This window comes from Microcebus murinus, chromosome 9, assembly GCF_040939455.1.
Source record: "Microcebus murinus isolate Inina chromosome 9, M.murinus_Inina_mat1.0, whole genome shotgun sequence".
Taxonomy (NCBI): domain Eukaryota; kingdom Metazoa; phylum Chordata; class Mammalia; order Primates; family Cheirogaleidae; genus Microcebus; species Microcebus murinus.
In genome coordinates, this window is record NC_134112.1 from 89,517,640 (window position 1) to 89,540,219 (window position 22,580).

A 22,580-nucleotide genomic window follows, 5' to 3' on the forward strand; every position below is an offset into this window, starting at 1 on the left:
GCACAGTCCACAGCAGGAGCATCATTATTGGCTAATGCCTCACCTCTGACTCTCATGACATCACCTTTGTCTGTAACAAATCAAAATGTGACTCCTTTTGGGATGCTGGGTGGCCTTGTTCCAGTGACCATGCCCTTCCAGTTTCCCTTGGAGCTACTTGGCTTTGGAACGGACACCGCTGGAGTGACAACCACCTCGGGATCTACCTCACCTGCTTTCCACCATAGCCTAACTCAGAGTAAGTGGGGCTCTTTATTTAGTTGGCCATCTAGTTTGACAGAACAGGAAATGTCTCGAATATATTCTAATTGAAAGTAGTCAGTTGGAGTTACTGAAAATTATAAGTTTTTTTTTTTTTTTAAGAAATGCATTTTATTTCATCTGTATTGGATAAGTCAAATTATTGGACTCTGGGGTTTTATTTGCAGTTTTGAAATGAACCATCTATGCCACATTTCTATCTTAATGAAATTTATAAGAGGAAGTCAAATTTGTTTTTTGTATACACGTATAAGTTAAATATGTAAATTTTAAAAAATACATGGCTCTAGTTTTAGAAAGCCTTTGAAGTCAGGGGCTGTGCCTGCATTAGATAAATCAAATTATTTTCAATTTTGATCTAAGAGAGCTTGAATCTTAGTTTAAATAAGATAACTAACAAATCTGTTTTCTTCTCAGATTTATTAAAGGGTTTACAGCCAGGAGCTCAGCACGCAGCAACACTTTCCCACTCACCTCTGCCTACACACTTACAACAAACATTTAATGGTAAGAAAACCACCCATTTCTTCATCTCTTTATCATTAGTGTAGGTTTATAGATATGGATTTTAGTTTCCTGAAATCAGTGTGATTAGAATGACAAAGGTTGGAAAAAGCAAATTATCATATGACTGAATCCTCATTGGCAATAAATTCCTTTTAAGAGAAAGGAAATAGGTAAATGAGATCTTTTGTTACATATGAAAAGAGCCTTTTTGAAGGTGTTTATTATATGAAAATGGTGAATAAGATGAGGATTCGTAAGGTAGTTAACAAAAGTCACATATAGTAGTGATAATAATTTATATTTATTGAAAGCTTACTAAATGCCAGATAGTCCTGTGACTGCTTGTATGGATTAGCTAACTTAATCCTTGCAACAAGCCCCTGAATGGTGGATAATGATTCCCATTTTACAGACAGAAAACTGAATCAGAGAGGTAAGCAACTCCCCCAAGATAATATACAAGTAAGTGTTTGATCTGAGATACAAACCCAGGAATTCTGACTTAAGGACTGTATTATTAACCATTAAACTTCTGCATCTTAGCAGTGATTAGATATGACCCAAAATGTATGCCTTATATATTTGCAGCCCATCCAGATCACTCTGAAATCTGACATTAGGGCTGGGCGTGGTAACTTATGCCTGTAATCCTAGCACTCTGGGAAGCTGAGGCAGAATTGCTTGAGGTCAGGAGTTAGAGACCAGCCTGAGCAAGAGTGAGACCCCGTCTCTACTAAAAATAGAAAAAAAATTAGGCGGGCATGGTGACGCATACCTATAGTCCCAGCTACTTAGGAGGCTGAGGCAGGAGGATTGCTTGAACCCAGGAGTTGGAGGTTGCTGTGAGCAGCTAGGCTGATGCCATGGCACTCTAGCCTGGGGCAACAAAGCGAGACTCTTGTCTCAAAAAAAAAAAAAAAAAAAAAAGAAATGAAATCTGACATTAGACAATGGGCACTGTGTATAATATATTGGCATCTACTTCTTGCTCTCACCAGCAGGTGACCTCCATAGACTGCTGAGACCATCCTGAAGCCCATTTTTAGGATCTATTGAGCAGAAATAACTGATTAGCTGCCCTCTTGACTTTGAAAGTTGACTAGGGTCTCACTGCTCTTTTATGCCACTGCATTAAAAATGATCTTTGAACCAGTTTACCATTGACCACAATGCAGAGATGGGAGCTGTATAGCAATATTTAGGCAACAGATGGTTATTAATCCTCTAAAAGACCTAAGTGAACCATATTTGTGTAAAATAGGTAATACAAAGTAGACACAAAGGTTAGCAATCCTGATCTTCAACTCCTTGAGTAGGTTTAAATGCTAAAGGAGAATTGCCCTGTGACTAAAGCAGTTCTTCCACGGGGGTGGTCAGCTGCATGGTATAATGAATCCAGCTGAGGAACGTGTGCTCATGGGGCAAAGTGACATGAATGCAAGAAAAAAAAAGACCCCAGTAGTTGGTTCTTATATGAAGTATCTCACTGTCTGGGTAGCACCACTGTTCCAGATGAAAAAAAGAAATATAACTGTCAATATTTTCCAAATAATTGAAGCTTAAAAGTTGAAGATTTTTTATTTTAAAAACATGTTAAAGTATAAGTCAGTTAACTTGAGAATCAGGCTTGGAATTTTTAATTCCAGAATAGCCAATTTGAGCAAGCTCCTTAACTTTTTCTGACTATCACTTTTCTAGCTTGCAAATTGGAGACAATGTTTTTGATAGCTTCTTAGGAGAATTTAATAAAAATACTTGAATTTAATAAAAAATAATTGATTTAAAGCTTCTAACATGGTACCAGATACATAGTGAAAGCTTTTTTTTTTTTTTTTAAGACACTTCTTAGAAGTCAAGTGAAAGCTCAATTAATGTTAATTCTCTTAATTTTATTTAGTCTAAAACAAGGGTCAGCAAAATTTTTCTATAAAGGGCCAAATAGTAAATATTTTAGACTTTGCAGGCCATATCGTCTGTGTCACCACTACTCAACCCTGCCATGTAGCACAAAAATAGCCCTAGACAATATGTAAATAATGAGTATGGCTGAGTTCCAATAAAACTTTATTTACAAAAACAGATGGTAGGCCATATTTCGCCCTTGGGCTATAATTTGCCAAATTGTGGTCTAAAGAATCTTACCGTCCAGTTAATATGAGTATTTCATTTTGCTAATTAAAGCTTCCTTGAGCAAAATCCCATTCAAAAAATGCATTACCATCTTATGAATTTATACCTCAGACCAAATCATTTCTCTCTAGAAATACAGATATGTAATATCTTATTATAAATGGAAAAGCCTTAGATGTTGTCACCGAAGTTATTTTAGTAGAATTCTGTTTGTGCAGCTTTTGAAATAATCATCTTGTTTCATTGATACATCTTTTCTTCATTAGAGGTAGTTTTTTTGTTTTATATTTTACCAGACTGATTTAGATACCCCATGAGTGGACCTGGCAATGTGATTTGTGGTCTCTTCCAGCCTTAAGATTCTGTTACTGCGATTCAACAGTTTGTTCCTTTTCACCTGTATATCTCTACCATGCATGCCTTTCCTCTCAAAGTAAAGGTTTCCTTCCCTATCTTTTTCTTTTATGCATGGGTTATCTTTGGGATTTCATTTTTCTTGCTAAGGCAATGACCTATTACAGAGACTTTCTCTATATTATGTTGGCTTTCCAGGTCACTGGGCCCTACTCTTGCCCAGACACCCTCTTTTTCTCGAGAGTCTTTCCAGTTTTTGTAGGTAATTTAGCTGAGATTTAAATGGAGTAATCAACATTTTTCCTCATAAATGTTTAAACAGCAGTATGTAAAAATAGAAACCATTGTGAGCCTGGTACAATGGCATGTGCCTATAGTCCCAGCTACTAGGGAGGCTGAGACAAGAGGATCGCTTGAGGCCAGGGGTTCCAGGCTATTGTATGCTATGATCATGTCTGGTATTGGCCACTACACTCCATCCTAGACAATGTAGCAAGACCCTGTCTCTAAAAAAAAAAGAAACCATTGGTCCCAGTAGCATACTTTACTGTCACTTGATGCTAGGTAAGGACCCAAACAAAGACTCAGCTGGATTTTTTCCACTACCAATGTGCCAAATTCATTTACATAAATAATTAGGAATGAATTATCAAATGCTATATTCTGGCAAGAAATTTAATTTCAGTTACAAGAAAATGAAATTGACTTTGTCTTCTAAAGAAATTGAAAGATGTGGGGGGGTCCCTTGAAAAGGTGGGAACTATGTCCTCTGCTGCTTTTATGATCCTCTCTCAGCATTTGACATAATTGTCTAGGAGGTAAATGACAATTTGTTTTTAGATTATAAAAATTATACAACTTTATTGTAAAAATATTCAGACAGTACAGAAAAGTATAAAGTAAAGATTAGCAACAACAATCCCAGAGGTAACCACTGGTAATATGTTAACATATTGGTAATCATCCATAGAGGGTAAATGATAAATTACTTGTTGAAATACTATTTAGGACACTGAGAACAAACTGTGAACCACAGTCATTTGAAATAAGAGGACCATTGGTTCTTTTTGCTTTGTTTTTCTTATCTACTTTTTATAACATTCAGACTCATGCCCATTTAACATCTCTTTTTCTCAGATGGAGGCCAAAGTAAAGGGGACACTAAATTACCACGGAAATCTCAGTGACTTCCCAGCAAGCAAAGGAGATGAAACATTTGGTTGGCTGATGGAATCTACCTGATGGGAAAGTACTTATGTGGTCATAGGGCTGCTGTTTCTGTCGATGTTTACATTCTCTCGTCCCAAGCACTGTGGTGAGGAGGAAAAAGAAAAGAAAACAAACGTTACTTGAGCAAAGCCAGGTGCAGGAGGAAAAAATGCTTTTGTGCAAAGTTAGAGACCTTTGGTCTCTTCTAAAGAAAGACAAAGTTACCATATTAACTGACTTGAGAGAGACTCAGTTGTCAAACCCACAGATGTACAAATTTGATTTTTCCCGGGGGAGAAGGAAGTCCAGAGGATTTGGGTAAACTCCATCCATCCTGGGGGTTGGATCTGAACACTTGTAGACATAAGTACATAATAAAAGGCACTATATCTGGAATTAGGCCAGTTTGTCAGGAGTAATGATCATGTCTCTGTGAGTGGACTGTGTAGCAAATTTGCCACAAAAAAATTTAATGGCTCTGTCTGATACAGACAGTAGCTGGAGAAATACTGTACCCTCAAAAATCCTGAGCAAACTTGAATCTTCTCCAGTGTGTAGCAACTCCCCATGTAAATCGGTGGACTAAAGATGCGTCAGGAAAGTTATTTTAGCATAATGATATATAGTATTAAATCATCTAGATTTTTCAAAGTCAGGAAGTTGAGCCTGTTGCTCTTAACAAACAAAACCTAGATGTCACCTTTTTTGTAAAAGGGTCAATTTCATTTTCCATTCAGAAGCAGGTACTTAACTCTTTTCTTCAGGTGATTTGTGCATCTGGTATTGACTGGTTGTTCTTATTTCCATTCTTGATGTTAAAATATGATGGTGTTCACATTTTTTTCTTAAATGGGGATCTTTGATACAGGGCTGCTGCGTTGTTGCTGTTAGCATTTACAGCAACATGAGCTGTAAGTTTCCCCCCAAATGCACTTCACTTCACAGTTTCTTCTGTTCATTTAACTAGTGGTACTCCAAGTGATTATGAACTATCAATATAAACAGATAGAAGTGTATGCTTTGTTTCTTCATTGGACATTCGAATGGCATGAATATGGCTTTTGAATTTTTAAGATGATATTTTAAAGAGACGAATTACATTAGGGTAACAATCACAGTGTATTTCTACTCCCTATATCCAGTGTAGTGGAATTGTTTGGAGCATTTGGGATACTAAAGCTTTACTGGTAGTATATTTACTCGGAGTATTGATATGTGAGCAAGCCTACAGATTATAAGGCTCCTTAGTTAGTACAGCTTCCTTATGCAGATAGCATATTCAACGAAGGATGTTAAGGGAAAATTTATGGTTCTCTTTGTATACATTTTATTGGATTTTTTTTTTTTTTTTTGCCTCATGATCATTCTAGTGGCTTTTTTTTTTTTTTTTTTTAGCTTCTGAATGTTTTCTAACTAAATCCAAGAATGGTGTAAGCTTGGTCCATTTATAATGGCAAACTAACTTAAAAACATTAGACTGATAGTAGCAAGATTTCTTGCATATGTTTTTATTACACATTATACTGTTAAATTTATTCAAATAAGAGTATTAACCAGGCCCTTTTTTCCTTTTATAAACAAAAGTCCCCAATAGCCTACAGAACTGTGAATAAATAACCACAGATCTGTTCAGATCTGTATGCCTATATTTTGACTTCAAAGTCACATTGGCTTGCTTCATAACAAAAAAGTTAATGAATAACTGAAAACTTTAGTTCCAAGAACTTGTTACACTAAGGGGAAAGAATTATTTCAAAGGAATCATTGATTTAATTTCTTGACTCTAAGAATTTATTTAACAACAAAACAAGTATGGATGTTGTATGAAGCCCTGTAGATATTTTGGAAGGATGCTGGGATGTTGCAGAGGGGTTTGACTTGAATTCAGTATGTTTGGTTAAAAGTTTGCTTGGTTTTAATTAGGGAGACTTACCCAATTCTTGATTTATTCCAATGTAGTAGACCTCTTGCTTATCAAATTTGAAAAAAAAAGTCTTTACCAATAACTCTCTGGGTAAGTGATGGGAGTTTTCCTTTGGGGAAGGTAGCCTTTGTTTTATTTCTTATACCAGGAGAGAAGTCAAAGTGCATATTAATCTCTCTTCCTGCTGATAATTATATGTGTATTTGTGTGTGTGTGTGTGTGTATGTGTGTGTTTAACACACACACACACATTCCTCTCAATTACTAATTTGAGTCAAAAAATAATTTTAATTTCTTCAATCCATCAATTCTGAATCATGTCATATGAAAATCCCTGATGAGTCTTTGTCATCATTAGAAAAGAACAGAATAATCAGTTATTTCCTTCTGTGTCATTTTATACTAACCAGTAAAAATATATGAATGCCTTTGGCTCTAAGAATATAATATTGCAATTATATTCTATTCTCTTCAGTCTTGAGTCCTTGAGGACTCCTGTTAGGTTCCCATCTTAACCCTCCACCCCCATTTTCACTGTCCACTCCCATCCATTTCAGTCAAGAACCTCCCCTTCCTTTTATGTTGTACAAATGAGTCAAACATACTTGTATTCCTTCATAGACAGAGTAAGATCAGAGAGTTTCTACATGTAAATACCTACATTTCTTTTCTAGATCATAACATTGAAAATGGTGTCCATACTTTATGGTCACTTATCTTTACAGTTTTTATTACTAAAAAAACAAACATAAATTGGTTATTTTTTAACACAGAGACTTGTGACTCATACTGTATTTTTGCACTTAAAGATCAAATTATGTTATTTTTTAAAATGGTGAGTAACTGGAAAGGATATCTATAGAACAATCTGTATTTCTAAAGAGCATTAGCAACATCCAGATGCAAAAATAATCAGCACACATAATTATGTCCCACTCAGTGGGATTCTTGATTCAGGAAGATTAAGCTGTTTATTTTTAACTGTCTTATATTTTAAATGGCCTTCACTGATATATAAGCTGTTACTGTACATACAAGTTAATCCTCAGTATTCACAAGCAATAATGGTGGTCAGCAAAGTTGTCCTCAGGGACAGCAGTGCTGAGCCTCAGTTGGAGACTGGGAGCAAAGTGTCAAGCTCATTCAGAGCCTCCAGAATAAATGCAAGCAATAATTTCCATTATAAGTCAATTGTAATTCTTTCTCATATGCTTCTGAGATCAGACGGTAAACAAAATCATGATTTTTAAAACAGCCTGAAGAAAAAGGTTTTGGGAAAACAAGTGAAGTTAATCTGTAGTCACAAAGTCCTGATTTTTTGAGGTGATCAGAGTTTTGTATTAGTACATTATTTCATGCCCGCCACCCCTTTGATGGATGTTGTTAGCCCAAATTGCATTTTTTTATATTATACATATTGAGCAAGGTTTATTGGATCACCAAGGTAAGGGGAAGAACCGGGCACATACATGTTTGGATACTGTGGGTTTGACACCTGTTTGAAAACAACTCATTGGAAATGATTTATAACCCAGGATATTTTTTTCCCAAAGCAGATCTAAATTGTTTACTACCCAGGGTTGGAAAGGGCAGGCACCTCTATTCTTTCTCCTCTGGTGGCCCTCTCCCACACCTTTCCACCTCCTCTTGGTTAAAGACATTTTCTGAAATGAAAATTCTACTGTTATTCAAACTGCCATTGATTATGAGAGCTCTGTGTCCTTTGGGATCATCTCTTAGAACTCCAGTTATCTGTCATATTTGCTGCTACGTTTGTAAGATGAACTTTGCCTGTATTGGTTGACTTTAATCTAATTTACAGTTCTTTATTTCTGGGAGATTTTGTCCTATAATTTGACCCATGTATAGAATTAGGAAACTTTATTTTAGGAGTGTACCATAAAAGCACACTGGTCCCTATATTGTTTTTATCATTTAGGTTTTGAATTTGTTTGCATTTTTGTTTGTTGGTTTTTTGTTGTTTTGTTTTTGAAGTTGGAAATAGAATGAGAAAACTCTATAATCAGGCCAAACTTGAGAACTTTCCCTGTGCTTCAGCACTATAATTTCTGCTGACCTAATGTTCTCAAAAGAGGCACTTTTACTCTCTATTGTGCATGTATGATTGTTTTTTGTTTTGTTTTTTGCTTTGGGGGGTTTTGTTTTTGTAATAATGAAGCAGAAGAAAAGTGCAGTAGTAGATGAATGACTGATCACAAACATATTATGGAATTTTATTTTATAAAGTTTTAAGGGGAAAAGTTTAACTCTTTGTAAATCATTTCTTAGCTCTGGTAAAATGCTTATATTACTCCTCTAAAACATGCTCAATGCAGGCCTTTGTCTTTGTTAAGTGCCTTTTTTCTTTCTTTTTTCCCCTCTTTTGAAACTGTTCTCAGATATCTTAAAGTACAGGCTAAGGCAGGGGATTCAAGAGGAAGAATCTCAAACTTGCCAACACCATATCGTGCTGTCACCACCCTCTTCCTTTTCTTTATATGGATATATATGTAAGATCCATACATACAAAACTAGTAGCTGCTGTACCATTGCAGCCTTTCTGAACATGCCCCTTTCAGTGTTTGCAAAACTTCTGCCTTGTTCATTCCATTGCTTTTAGTTGATTAAAATGGGCAGATTGGGAAATTATCTTTTTACAAGATGCCATCTTCCCCTTTTGAATATCTATTTGTAGATGTTAACAACAGCAGCAAAAATATATATACATAATAAGTCGGTTATTACAAGTAAAATAAATTTGATGGACTCATTGACTATTCCTGGATGTAACCCATGCTCTGTGCCCTACAAACTTGGCATAAGCAATATTAGAGAAAGCATTGGAATAACAAGTATCTTGTGGGTCAGATTAGTAAGGTGCACTATGGCAAGTGAGACTAAACACATGGGAGGGCTGGTGTCACAACTATGGTATAGTATCTGAATAAGTTTTGAAGGAAGGTAGCAACTTTGTCAACATCAAAAATGTATCATATTTTCTTCTGGGAAATGATTTTTGAAGAAATCATATAGTTGCATATCTATTAAAAGGTTCATAAACTTAGAAGTAGACTTCAGATACTGAGGAAAACACTCTCATAATCTATAGCATTCTTGAGAGATCTTCAGTTTTCTTTTTATTTGCCAGATAATTACATTTGGCTTAATCTGATTTTATGGTTATTTGGATTTTTCCCTTGAGCAAAATAACATAATCTTCAGTATCTAAGATTCATCTGTTCTTGTTGAAAACAAATAGCTGTGACATGTTAAAGGAGATTAAGTTGAACCATCCCTCATACCCAGTAAAAATATATCTAATAAGCGCCCCCTTTTAAATAAATTCTAATTGGAAAGAAGAGTCTGGTGACTAAAAACGAGAAAGCAAAGGCTCCTGGTAATGTTACCTGATAGTAAAACTACTGTCAGGTGGCCAGAGTTCAGCTGCAAATATTACTCTTGAATTACTGTGTCTAGGGGGGGATATCATTTAACCTTCGTGCCTCAGATTACCCATTAGACAATTGGGTATAATAATATTCACCTACCTCCCAGGGATATCAGAGACTTTACTATTTCAAAAATATTTTGTGTTTTTCTAAAATGTCCTATATAAGTAAAAATAGTATTATCATCTTCCTGCAGAGGCTAAAAAATGTTTTCCTTGTGGTAATTATAAAAAGCACCCTGTGATTTTTAAGTTCTGGAAAAAGAAATCATTGGAATTCTAATTTAGATACATATTTGTTATTTAAACATATTATATATGCAGTAGGATAAAATGGTTTCAGGTTAACAAGGGGGGAAATGATGCTAAGTTTCTTAATTATAAATAGATTTTTTTTTAGCCTTTTATGGTGTTAAGTTACTACTTGTGTGATTTTTGCCAAGGTTGTGGAGCTAAAGTTAGATAAAATTTGGGTGCTTTGGTTATTGGAGTTGATAAATGATCCTGAAAGTTTCAACTGCCTCACTTTTCCATCTTCTTGATCTAATTTCCTTATGTTACTTGTTTGGTGACAGATAGCTAAGCTTTTCACTTTCTAAGAATGAATGGGAGTCTCTTCATTCTTGTAAATCAGAGATTTTGTGCTGTTCCGATAACTAGGTGTATCCAGCTCTGCACTGGAGGGGCAAACACTGCACACAGCCAGCTGGATACTGGTTAGCCAGTCTATCTTTGTAATTCATACTTCTTCAATCCATGAAAGAGGTGAACCATCAGCTGCTCATGTTGTAGGAAAATGGTAGAGGGAATGCAGGATTCACTTCCTAGGTGGGGGTAGAAGGAAACATGTTTTTCCCCAATTCCCAAGAGGATAAGAAGATCATTTTATCCCACCTTCCATCCCTGCATATTAAGTATTACTATGTAGAATTTTTCTTTTATCATTTGAAACAACAGGAAAAAAATAGATGCCGCATTTTTTGAATGCTAAATGCTGAGCAACATTTGTTGGAGTGTATACGTAGAACTGTTTAAATTGTAGAACATATTCGGGGTCAGAAAAATGAGAACACGGGATGAGGAACAAATTTCATCTAGCTCAAGTGAGTTAGGAGAAAGTACCAAGCCCAAGCAGACAAAACATCTGGGTTAATTCCCAGAATTGGCTATGGCCCAGTTAATCCCTGGTAAGATGATGTGTTAGTTTTTTTAATCACTTCTTAGATTTTTGTTGCTTTTTCAGATAAGGCCTTAGTAGCCTTTAAATAGCAACTATGCAGATAAACATACTCCTAATTTTCCACATTTTCTTCTGTTTCTATTCTCAGATAACAAATGTCAAGACCCAAAGAAATAAGGCATAAGGGTTTTGTTGAATGTGTGTTTGTTCCTCTGGGGAAAATTAACAGAAGCATAAAATAGAGATAAAAATGTTAACTCCATAGTCAAAAACTAACTACAGACCCTTTCACTGGTTTCGAACTCCTGACCTTGAGCAATCCGCCCGCCTCGGCCTCCCAAGAGCTAGGATTACAGGCGTGAGCCACAGCGCCCGGCCCAGACCCTTTCACTGGTGCAAAACTGTAGTTAGTATCATGGAATGTCTTTGGGTTGTTATGATAAAATCATCCCAGTGTTCAATTCTGAGAAAGTTATAGATTCTGTGATACAATGTTTAGGTTTATAGAGCTGAACAGGTGGTCAAAGTCTAATTAAAAATAGCTTTGAATATTAATGTTGAATTCTTTCTTCATTTCCTTTAGTCTGCATCTTGTTTTAGTCTGAACTCTTCAGTTGACCATTTCATCAACCAGTTGCTACACTAGGATGTAATTTGTGTGTTGTTAGAACAGGGAGGGAAGGTTAAACTGTCTTTTACATCCTCTTCTCACTCACCTTGGCAATCTAGCCTGTGTCCCCATGGAACCTATTTCAGGAGACTGTTACATCCTAGCAGAAGACTCAGGCAGGGATGCTCTTAGGATTCTATTCAGACTGCCTTTGAATAGCTTGATATTCAATTACATTTTTCTCATAGACTCCCAAAGTACCATTTGCTTGAAAGTAGCTATTTGTGATCTTTATTTTTAATTTCCTCATAATGAATATTTCTGCTTCTCAATCTCTCTCGCATATTTCCATTTCATAGTGGGTTAGTACTTAAGCTTTGGACACTTTCCCAAACTGTTACCCAAACAGGTCAAGAATGCTTTTCAAAAATCTCATTAGTGTAATTTGGGTCCATATGTCTAGGACTTTGAGTCAACAGTGGTTATCACTGGTGACTGGATTTTTTTCTCCTCTTCTCCTTTGTATTAAAAAATAGATTTTTGCTACCATATAATGTGGTAGTAGCTACATTTCTTGCCTTCCCCCTTCATACTTTTCAGTTATTCAAAAGAAATGCAGATCTTTGTTAGGGGTTCTTATCTCATAATCGTCTGCCTTATTTTCATACTTCCCCTGGAATATGCCTACTTTTGCAAATAGGCCATATGAATTCACAGTACCACTTTTATGTTTGTTCCTCAGAAAACTCTCTCTCTTCATTATTTGCTCACATTTTGCTAATGATAATATAGTTACATTATCTTAAATCTGTGTTTTAAGATTTTATAATAGGGCACTAACGGAAACCTAGTTGAAACAAGATGACTATTACCCAAGATAACTTGGAAATACTTCTGTTTTTAAAGTTAACAGCTCCATCTATCCTCAAAGCCCATTTAGGAGTCAACATAAACTAAGACCAGTCAGCGGACATGTTTTTCTATGTTACAACCCACCCTTAAATTGTCAAATCCTAGCTATCCTGTATTTTCTATCCATGCAGCCATAAACTTTCTTCCTTTTTTGCTTATCTCTACTGTTTGCAGGGGTATTGTGCCCTCTGTCAGAAAATTGGGTTTTCTTTACCATACCTGCAAGATTACCAAGGTTTGTCCCAATATTGGTTAAGAAGCATTAAAAGAAAGTGAAGTTATTCTCAGTTGACAAAGGTATTATGTTCTTAATAGTTTGAAAGTTGGCCAACTTTGGCTGCTTTTTTTTTTTTTTTTTTTTTGAGTTTGGACTACACCTATGTTATTAATTACATATACCTTCTGAGACATTCAGATATTCATGAGGCCCTTCCACCATTGTAGGTTCCCAGCCTACAAATAATTTCCTTTGGTCCATGGCCAGCCTCCAGAGAAAAGATTTAAGCTTTGCATTGTCCTTTTATTATTGGCTGTCACTGAAAAATTTTTTATTTTAGAAAATATCAAAAAGACCAAATTGTTCCTTAAGGAAAGTATATAAATCTGGGCTTTCTCTTGCATTTCACTTGCTGAACATTGTCAAACTTAGAAGAAAATAAATCTCTGGCTGGTGAAAATTTTGTAGCCCAAATAATACAAAAAAGTCTACCAAGGTAACTAAGTGATGAGTGTTTTCTGTCTTTTATTACCAATGAGAAAGTTTATTTGCAGTTGTAAAAATCATCATGAAACTGCAGACCTATTTGCTGTTACTGATTGGAAATAATTATTCTGATTTTTAGTCTGGGCAAGCACATACTTCCAACCCTTATGGTATGAATTTTGACAAGGGAAAGACTTTTGTTTGGTAGCAGAAGGAAAAACAGGACTTATTTATACAGTGAATGTTCACTCTCCAGAGGAACTTCCCTCCAGTTACACATCTATCTTCCTCTTACGTTAGCCGCCTCCATGCTTGATGTAGATGCCAACATGTTTGAAACCAGTCTTGAAGGAGCCTGAACGATTTATGATCCTCTAGGTAAAAGGCACGAATCACTGTGTTGCATTTGCTTATAGGGAGGTGTTTTTGCTAACTTGAAGGGATATACTGTATTTCAAATAAGTGTGTGACTTAATATTTTGGGAGCTTTTTCCCCTCCTTTAAAAACTGGACCTGAACACAAGCTTTGAGTTGGTATTTGTAATAATCTCAGGACCTGAAAGATTGTAGCATTTAGTGTGTCTTAAAAATTATGTACTGTACCAGCCATGGATTTTTGTAAATATACCTGTTTCCCTTTTTTGTATTATTTTAGTAAAAAAATAATAATAATAAATTTAAATAAAAGGGGGTGGTGACGACATGTGAATGGGTGTGGGTATGTATGTGTGTGTGTTTGCATAAGGCTCTTTTGAGATGAACTGGTGCTTGTTTGATTTCCAGCTCAAATTGGAGCAGGAATATGGACAAACTGCTGCTACTGAACCCTGCACTGAGCCGAGGTATTTCCATTTTGTCATTTTCCATATGGTTGATTAAATGCTAGCAGCTACCAGGAAATGACTTATAAGTTAAATTCTTCTTCCCACTGCCATCTTGCCTTTGCATTCTCAGTTCTACATGCCCTTTGAACTTTGATAGTACAACATTTCAAACTTTGGGTGGTTTGCTGGGCTCTGGTTTTTAGAAAGCTCTGGTCACTCTTTCCTAAAAAAGGGTGGTGGGGGCAGGTAAATTTTTTAACCAAAAAATATCATGCATTTCATAAACCTGATGACTTTTGGATATGTGAGAGGGCATAAACATTCCTAAATATGGATCTGTGAATTTAGTAAATTAACTCTATGGATATACTCCTTCAGTGCAGGGATTTTTGTTTATTTTATATTTTTTTTGCAACAGCCTTGCTCATATTCCAGGTGTAGCTAGCAAACCCCTGTTTTGAAGCAAGAGCCTTATTTGATTCAGTGTAGATGTTTCCTGTCTATCCTTTGTGACAGGGCCTTTTACATGAGTGTTGTTTTTCTTTTTGTATGTGTTACGTGTTTGTTGTATTAAATAAAGAGGAATGTACATATTATTCTCGTGTCTGTTGTATTATTGTGTTAATTGGATTTTAATATCACATTCGTGGCTAGGTGTAATGTCTCACACCTGTAATTCAAGCATTTTGGGAGGCTTAGACCAGCCTGGGCAACATAGCAAGACCCCATCTCTACAAAAAATAGCTGGATGCGGTGGCCCACGCCTGTAATCCCAGCTACTCAGTAGGCTAAGGTGGGAGGATTGCTTGAGCCCAGGAGTTCAAGGCTGCAGTGAGCTATGATCATGACACTGCACTCCAGCCTGGGCAACAGAGCGAGACCCTGTCTCTTGGGGAAAAAAAAATCACATCCTTTCAGTAGTGGTTGAATAGCTGTTGTCTGTATGGTACTGTGCTAGGCACAGTGAGATACAGAAATAAAGGACACAGCCCCCACCCTCAATATATTCACAAACAATTAGCAACTCCATGAGTCATGTTAAAAGATAATGGTTCAAAATTTGTAGAAAAAGTGTGGTCTTTGCCATCTGACGTTTGAATTGAGTAGAGGGGAGAAGTGGGACTGGAGTGATCTAGGCAGTCTTGGTCAAATGGATGGCGCTTGAGGTGAGCCTCCAGGGATAGGTGGGAATTGGCAAGAGTCAGGAAGAAGCAGGAAGCAGGCAGTCTGATGTGAGGTGTGCGTTTGAATTAGTAGGGGAGGGCCGAGTGTGGGAGTCTGAAACTGGCTCACTAGGTCCTTTCTTTGGGTAACAGGGTGTGAGCATTTGATGCTACCAGGGTCAGGGCTTGACATAGATATGGAAGTTATTCACAAAAGGGATCATCTTTTAAAGCTCTACTTAAAGAACACTTCTAGAAAAAAGTATTACTGAGAGAAAAATACAGAAAAAATTTGGGGGTGGGCAGGGAGAAAAAAAAACAAAAATTCAAACTTAGAAATTCAGGTAGGGAACTTGGCTTCTTGGCCTAGGGGTATGATTCTGCTTTTTTGTTTGTTTGTTTGTTTTTTTGTTTTTGTTTTTTGAGACAGAGTCTCTCTTTGTTGCCCAGGCTAGAGTGAGTGCCATGGCATCAGCCTAGCTCACAGCAACCTCAGTCTCCTGGGCTCAAGCAATCCTGCCTCAGCCTCCTGAGTAGCTGGGACTACAGGCATGCACCACCATGCCCGGCTAATTTTTTGTATATATATTTTTAGTTGGTCAATTAATTTCTTTCTATTTTTAGTAGAGACAGGGTCTCGCTTAGGCACGTTTTGAACTCCTGACCTTGAGCAGTCCTCCCGCCTCAGCCTCCCAGAGTGCTAGGATTACAGGCATGAGCCACCACGCCCGGCCTGATTCTGCTTTGAGTGCTGGAAATCCAGGTAGGGAGTGGGAAAAAGATGGAGAGATAGCAACTTATCAGAGAAACTGGACAGCTTGTCATGTATAAGTACATGTATATATGTATACATAGAAAATGCAGAAAAGGACATATATCCCAATTATGGAGAATGGTAGTGTGGATGCTTTTTTGTATTTTTTTCCTTTTACTTTGTGTATTTTCAGTGTATTATCACGACAATGAAAAGAAGAATTTCAAAATGGCATGGTTTATAGGCACTGGGGGAGGAGGGTGGGCTGCAAGTGCCTCTATCTAAGATTTAAGGACAGTCTTGCAAAAATGTGTTCTTGGGAGTAATAGCTCCTCAAGATGCTTTTTGACCAAAAAAAAAGGCCCTGTTAAGTAATTTGCACTTAACTATCTTTTTACCATCTTGTAAATGTATATTAACATATTAAAGGTATTATTATTAAAGTTTTTTAATGCATTATTTCCCCAATAGTATTTGACCATGGAACACTTTTCATGTAACTCCAATTAACAGTAAATTATTTAAGGTGTATAAAGCACTTAGCACAATGTCTAACACACAGTAAGCGCTAGATAAATATTAGCTTTACTGTGATTTATACTAGTTTTGTTTTATTATTCTGTACATAAAGAAACTAAGAAAAGGGGTTTTTTTGTTTGTTTGTTTTTTTGTGTGTGTGAGAGTCTCGTTTTGTTGCCCAGGCTAGAGTAAGTGCCGTGGTGTCAGCCTAGCTCACAGCAACCTCAAACTCCTGGGCTCGAGCAATCCTGTGGCCTCAGCCTCCCGAGTAGCTGGGACTACAGGCATGCGCCACCATGCCCGGCTAATTTTTTCTATATATATTAGTTGGCCAATTAATTTCTTTCTATTTATAGTAGAGACGGGGGTCTCGCTCTTGCTCAGGCTGGTTTCGAACTCCTGACCTTGAGCAATCTGCCCGCCTCAGCCTCCCAGAGTGAGTGCTAGGATTATAGGTGTGAGGCACTGCGCCCGGCCTAAGAAAAGTTTTTAAAAGGAAAAAAACACAGCCTGAGGAGTTGTTAAAGGATTTCGGAATAAACTAATGGTTTAGAGCCAAGAAAAAAGCAAATAGATAAATAAAACCAATTCTCTAGGGTTGAACTGAATAAAAAGCAGATGTCCAGAAGGTAGGGTTATTCAAGGGAGTATAGAAAAATATGCTAAGCAGGAAGCATGTTTTACACTTCTCCATGTAGGAAAGAAATGGTCTCAGACTGGAGCTTTGGCCTGGGAAAGTGTGGCTGGTTGAAAAAAGGGTGCAGTGGCCAGGCGAGGTGGCTCACTTGCCTGTAATCCTAGCACTCTGGGAGGCCGAGGTGGGCGGATTGCTTGAGGTCAGGAGTTCGAAACCAGCCTGAGCAAGAGCGAGACCCCGTCTCTACTATAAATAGAAAGAAATTAATTGGCCAACTAAAAGTATATAGAAAAAATTAGCCGGGCATGGTGGCGCATGCCTGTAGTCCCAGCTACTTGGGAGGCTGAGGCAGAAGGATCGCTTGAGCCCAGGAGTCTGAGGTTGCTGTGAGCTAGGCTGATGCCATGGCACTCACTCTAGCCTGGGCAACAAAGTGAGACTCTGTCTCAAAAAAACTAAATAAATAAATAAATAAAGGGTGCAGTGAGCAACAACAGGTGGAGCTGGAAGGCAAATATAACAAACTGGTGATGAAGCTACTTTTGTTTTACAAATTTATTCTAAGGAAAAAATGGACTTGTATAATAAAACAAGTGTCAAAGTGAAACGTCAGAGATAGCAGCTGTCAAACTTACTACGTAAGGAAATCAGACATTTCTTACATAACCTAATACAAAGGTTTGTGTACAAGAGTATTCATCACAGCATTGCTTGTGACAGTAAAAGTTGGAAACAATTTAATACTATGTTAGAGGGGATTGGTTTAATAAATAAAATTAATATTAATTTTTTCAAAAAATTCCTCAAGATTTCAATTTATTAAGTGAAAAAGCAGTTGTAAGTGTGTGTGTATGTATATATGCATAGAAAAATATATAGAAGAACATACACCCTAAAATACAAACTGGTAGTATGAGTACTTTATTTTTCCTTTTACTTAAATGTATTTTCAATGAACATGGATGAGTAAGTTATTTTGGTTTTTTTATTTTCTTTTTTAAGACACAAATAGGTGGACTTGGTTGAAGAGAGGGAGAAAGAAATGGGAAGGAGAGGAAGGAGGCTCTGCCTGTCTCATCACTGGAGAAGGGAAAAGTGTACCACCCAGACCCTGTGAGATTCCAAAAGTGGATTTGGCTTGGAGGGAAGACACAATAAACTGCTTGGTTTAAAATAAAGATTTTTTTAAAGAGACTATCCTTGCTTTTGGTGGGAAAAAAAGTACAAAATACATGAGTATACAGTGAGTGCAAAGCATTGTCTTCTTCCTACCCCTGATCCCAGTTCCCCTTCCCCAGAGCAACCACCTACCAATTTCTCCAGTTATAAGCAGAAATATGTATCTGACTTTTTAATATAAACTTGGCATATATATCTATTGTACCTAGCATTTTTTCTATTTTCTTCTAGATTATTTCACATCAGTACATAGAGGTCTGTCATGTTCTTTTGAACAGCTACATAGTATTCCATAGTTGTAAAGCCACCTATTGTTGGGCACTTAGATTGCTATCACGGGTAAAACCACAATATCCTTTCAATATTTGTAATCTGTGTGTATAGCAAGTGGACAGTCAAGTTCATTTGGCATGGACAAAATGATCTAACATTCCGGATTTGAAAGTCAGTATCTGGAATCTGTGACATTGCTTCCTCTATGTATGAAACTGAGTAGGACTCGAGAAAATAAATATTTTTAAAATGTTTTGAAAACAAAAGCAAAAGGACTGACTCTGGGTACACAAAGGGCCGGGTTATATTGCAAGTGGCATATATATGCTCAAAGGACAATGACAACCTCTCGTTTAGGTATAATCCAGTATGTCATGAGTGTCCTTCAAAAACGAATGTGCTTCATCAATATGTGCCCTGATGTGGCTTGTTTTTCTGTCTCTGTATATATTTACCTCTTCTATGTCCCTGTGTGTGTCCCTTCACCATTTCCCCACTATCTTTTGGTTGACATTAGTCAGACTTGGGTTCACAAGACCCCATTGTGGAGCTGTGTCACTTTAGACAAGATTCTCGCCTCCTTCAAGCCTGGTTCCTCCCCTGTACTGTGATAAGACCCCATGATGGCTGCGTTGTTTGGATTAGAGACAGGTATGAAAAGCACCTAGCGCAGTGCCTAGCACATACTAAGAACTTCCACAAATGGTGGCTGCTACTATTCTGTCTCTTCTCTGTCTTTTCACTTCCTAAATTGATGCTTCCTCTTGTTCCTCTGATTTTCCAAAATATAGAAGTGAAGCCGCGGTGTTTTTAAAGGTCTGGTAGAGTTACTGCTTAAAGTACACTCATGGGTAAAGATCAGTTAAAATTCCATCATCACAGTTGACAGAAACCCCTAAGTAAAGGGAATATTTTGGCTTGTATAAATGAGTAGTTGGAGAGGTAACCTGGTGTGATGAAGTTTTCTCCGGTGATTCCTTGTCACCAAGATCCAGCACTCTGTCTTCGCTCCACCATGCCAAGGGCAGGCTCCACAGGTGGCCCCTCAGCTTCTCCCTCCATAGCCAAATGCCTGCTGCAGTTCCAAACCATGTGCAAGTGTGTGTTGTGTATAACTTATTTTTACTTCATTGTACCTCAAATGCAAAGCAATGCATTAATCATATGCCTTGATGCATAGCACATTGTCTTTATCAGTCAGTATGAGAAGTCCTTCCCTCCCTTCCTAGTGCCCCCTCTGCTCTGCCCCACAGGCACCACTCTTACCTTTTTGATCATGTGCCCTTTGTTAGGCATCATCCTTCTAAATAAATAGTGGTGTTTTGTGTATGTGCAACTTTGATTTGTACAAACAGTACTATGCTATAAATTTTGCTCTATGTCCTACTTTTCTTGCCTTCTTAGATTTCTCCATGCTGCTATATGTACATCTTGCATGTTTGCTGTATGTATATCTTATGTGTTGCTTCTTACTGCTGCATAGATTCCCCAGTGTGCATCCACATTGTGCATACCTGTTCTCCTAGTGGTGGATACCTCAGTTGTCTTCCACAAACAGGGTTATAGGTAGTCTTCCCTTCTGTGAATTGCTTGTCCATCTTTGCTCATTATGCAATTGCATTTTCTGGTTTTTGTTGTTGTCGTTGTAGAAATTAATCTCTTATCAATTTTAAAGTGTCAGTTACATTAGTCTGTTACCTGTCTTTTAACTTTGTCTATGATATCCATTATTGAACAGAAATCTTTACTTTTTTAATAGATCAAATAAGGCTTTTTGTCATTTGTGTTTTGGGGAGTTTGTTTATAAAATATTGCCCTACCCCTAGACCACGAAGATATCCTCTTGCATTTTTTCCTATTTATAGTTTTACCTTTCACTTTTTTATTTATAATCCATCTGTTGTCCACCTTTGTATATTGTGCAACGTGGGGGTCTAGCTTTATTTTCTGTGTTTAGTGAGACAGTCCCCAGCACTATTTTGTGTTATGAATACTTCTCCCATTAATATGGGAACATTTTTATTATATGTCAAGCTCTCATGTATAGAAAGGGTCTATTTCTCAGCTCTGTTCTGTTCCATTGTTCTTTTTATTTGTGCACCAGTATTATACTGTTTTTCATTACTGTAGACTTATAGTATGCCTTACTAAATAGTAAAGAGTCTCTCCCTCTTTGTTCTTTTATTTTTTTTTAATTCTTATTTTATATTTTAAATTTTATTTCTTATTCTTTTTTCTTTATTTTTCGGGGTTGAGTTCGTACTCATTATGTTCTTTTATATTGACTTAGTTAATTGTTGATTTTTATTTTTCACACAAATTTTGGAATAAAATTTTCAAGTTCCACTTTGAAACTCCAGCAGAAATTTTTTTTTTTTTTTTTTTTTTTGAGACAGTCTCACTCTGTTGACTGGGCTCAGCCTAGCTCACAGCAACCTCAAATTCCCAGGCTCAAGCAATCCTTCTGCCTCAGCCTCCCAAGTAGCTAAGACTATAGGCATGTGCCACTATACCCGGCTTATTTTTTCTATATATGTTTAGTTGTCCAATTAATTTTTCTATTTTTATTAGAGACAGGGTCTCACTCTTGCTCAGGCTGGTTTTGAACTCATGACTTTGAGCGATACACCTGCCTCGGCCTCCCAGAGTGCTAGGATTACAGGCATGAGCCACCACACTAGCCCCAGCAGAAATATTGATTAGGATTGGATTTAGTTTGTAGAGTTATTTAAGAAGAATAATAGAATCTTTATGTTGCCCCACTCATCTCTCCATTTATTCAAATCTTTTTTTGTGTCTTCCAATAAAGCTTTTAAAATTTCTCTGTAATGGCCAGGCGCAGTGGCTCACACCTGTAATCCTAGCAGTCTGGGAGGCCGAGGTGGGGGGGTTATTGCTCAAGGTCAGGAGTCCAAAACCAGCCTGAGCAAGAGCGAGACCCGTCTCTACTAAAAATAGAAACAAACTAATTGGCAAACTAAAAATATATATGGAAAAAATTAGCCGGGCATGGTGGCGCATGCCTGTAGTCCCAGCCACTCAGGAGGCTGAGGCAGAAGAATTGCTCGAGCCCAGGAGTTTGAGGTTGCTATGAGCTAGGCTGACGCCATGGCACTCTAGCCTGGGTAACAACCAAACAAACCAAAAAAGATCTTGTTTATATAATGATTTCTAGATACTTTATAGCTGTTGCTTTCATGAATGGTACTTTATTCTTTATTTTCTATTAATAGTTTGTTATTGTTGGTATTAAAGAATGCTATTGATCCTTGAAAGTTGATTTTATATTCAACAGTTTTGCTAAACTCTTATTCTGGTAACTCATCTGATTATTTTATTAGCTTTTCAATGGAGATGATGATATAATTTACAAATAATGACAGTTTTATCTCCTCTCTCAATTCTTTTACTTTTTATGTCTTGTCTTAGAGCATTAGACTGGTCCTTTAATACTGTGCTAAACAAGCAGTGCTAAAAGTGGCATCCTTGTTCCTTATTTTAATGGGAACATTAAAATCTTTGTTCCTTATTTATCTAAGTTTTCTCCATTAAGTATAGTGTTGTTCTAGATTTTTGGTATATAGATTTTATGAACTTAAGAAAGTTCTATTCCTAATTTTCTGGGAATGTTTACTATGTACACGAGTTGAATTCGATCAGGTGCTTTTCTCATAATACCTATATATGATCAACACTTGCAGAAAATTTCTTAGAAATGCTGTCATAATTTTTTCATTCTTACAATGTTTGTTTTCCTGCTCTGTTTTGTTTATATGCATCTTTTCCCTCTTTTTCTTATTCAGTCTTGGCATTCCTTCTTAATTTTTCAAAGAACCATAAATATTATTGGATGCATATATGTTCATTATGGTTATATATTTTTCATATAATGTTCTTTTTACCAATATAATGTCCCTCATTTTTCTTTATGATGTTTTTTTCTTGTCTTATATTAAATTTGATATTACAGATATTTATATCCCTAATAATATT

General features: G+C 36.8%; 1 protein-coding gene across 4 annotated transcripts in view; it reads left to right on the top strand.

Moving 5' to 3' along the window:
- UBN2 (ubinuclein 2) overlaps positions 1–14,658 on the top strand; it is a 70,865-nt gene extending 56,207 nt beyond the window's left edge. For all 4 annotated transcript variants that reach the window (XM_012767973.2, XM_012767975.3, XM_012767977.3 and 1 more), the window contains 3 exons: positions 7–238; positions 679–768; positions 4,390–14,658. In XM_012767973.2, coding sequence (XP_012623427.2) covers positions 7–238; positions 679–768; positions 4,390–4,439 — 372 coding nt within the window. In that variant the 3' untranslated portion in view covers positions 4,440–14,658. The remainder of the gene's footprint in view (positions 1–6; positions 239–678; positions 769–4,389) is intronic.
- The last annotated feature ends 7,922 nt before the right edge of the window (positions 14,659–22,580 follow it).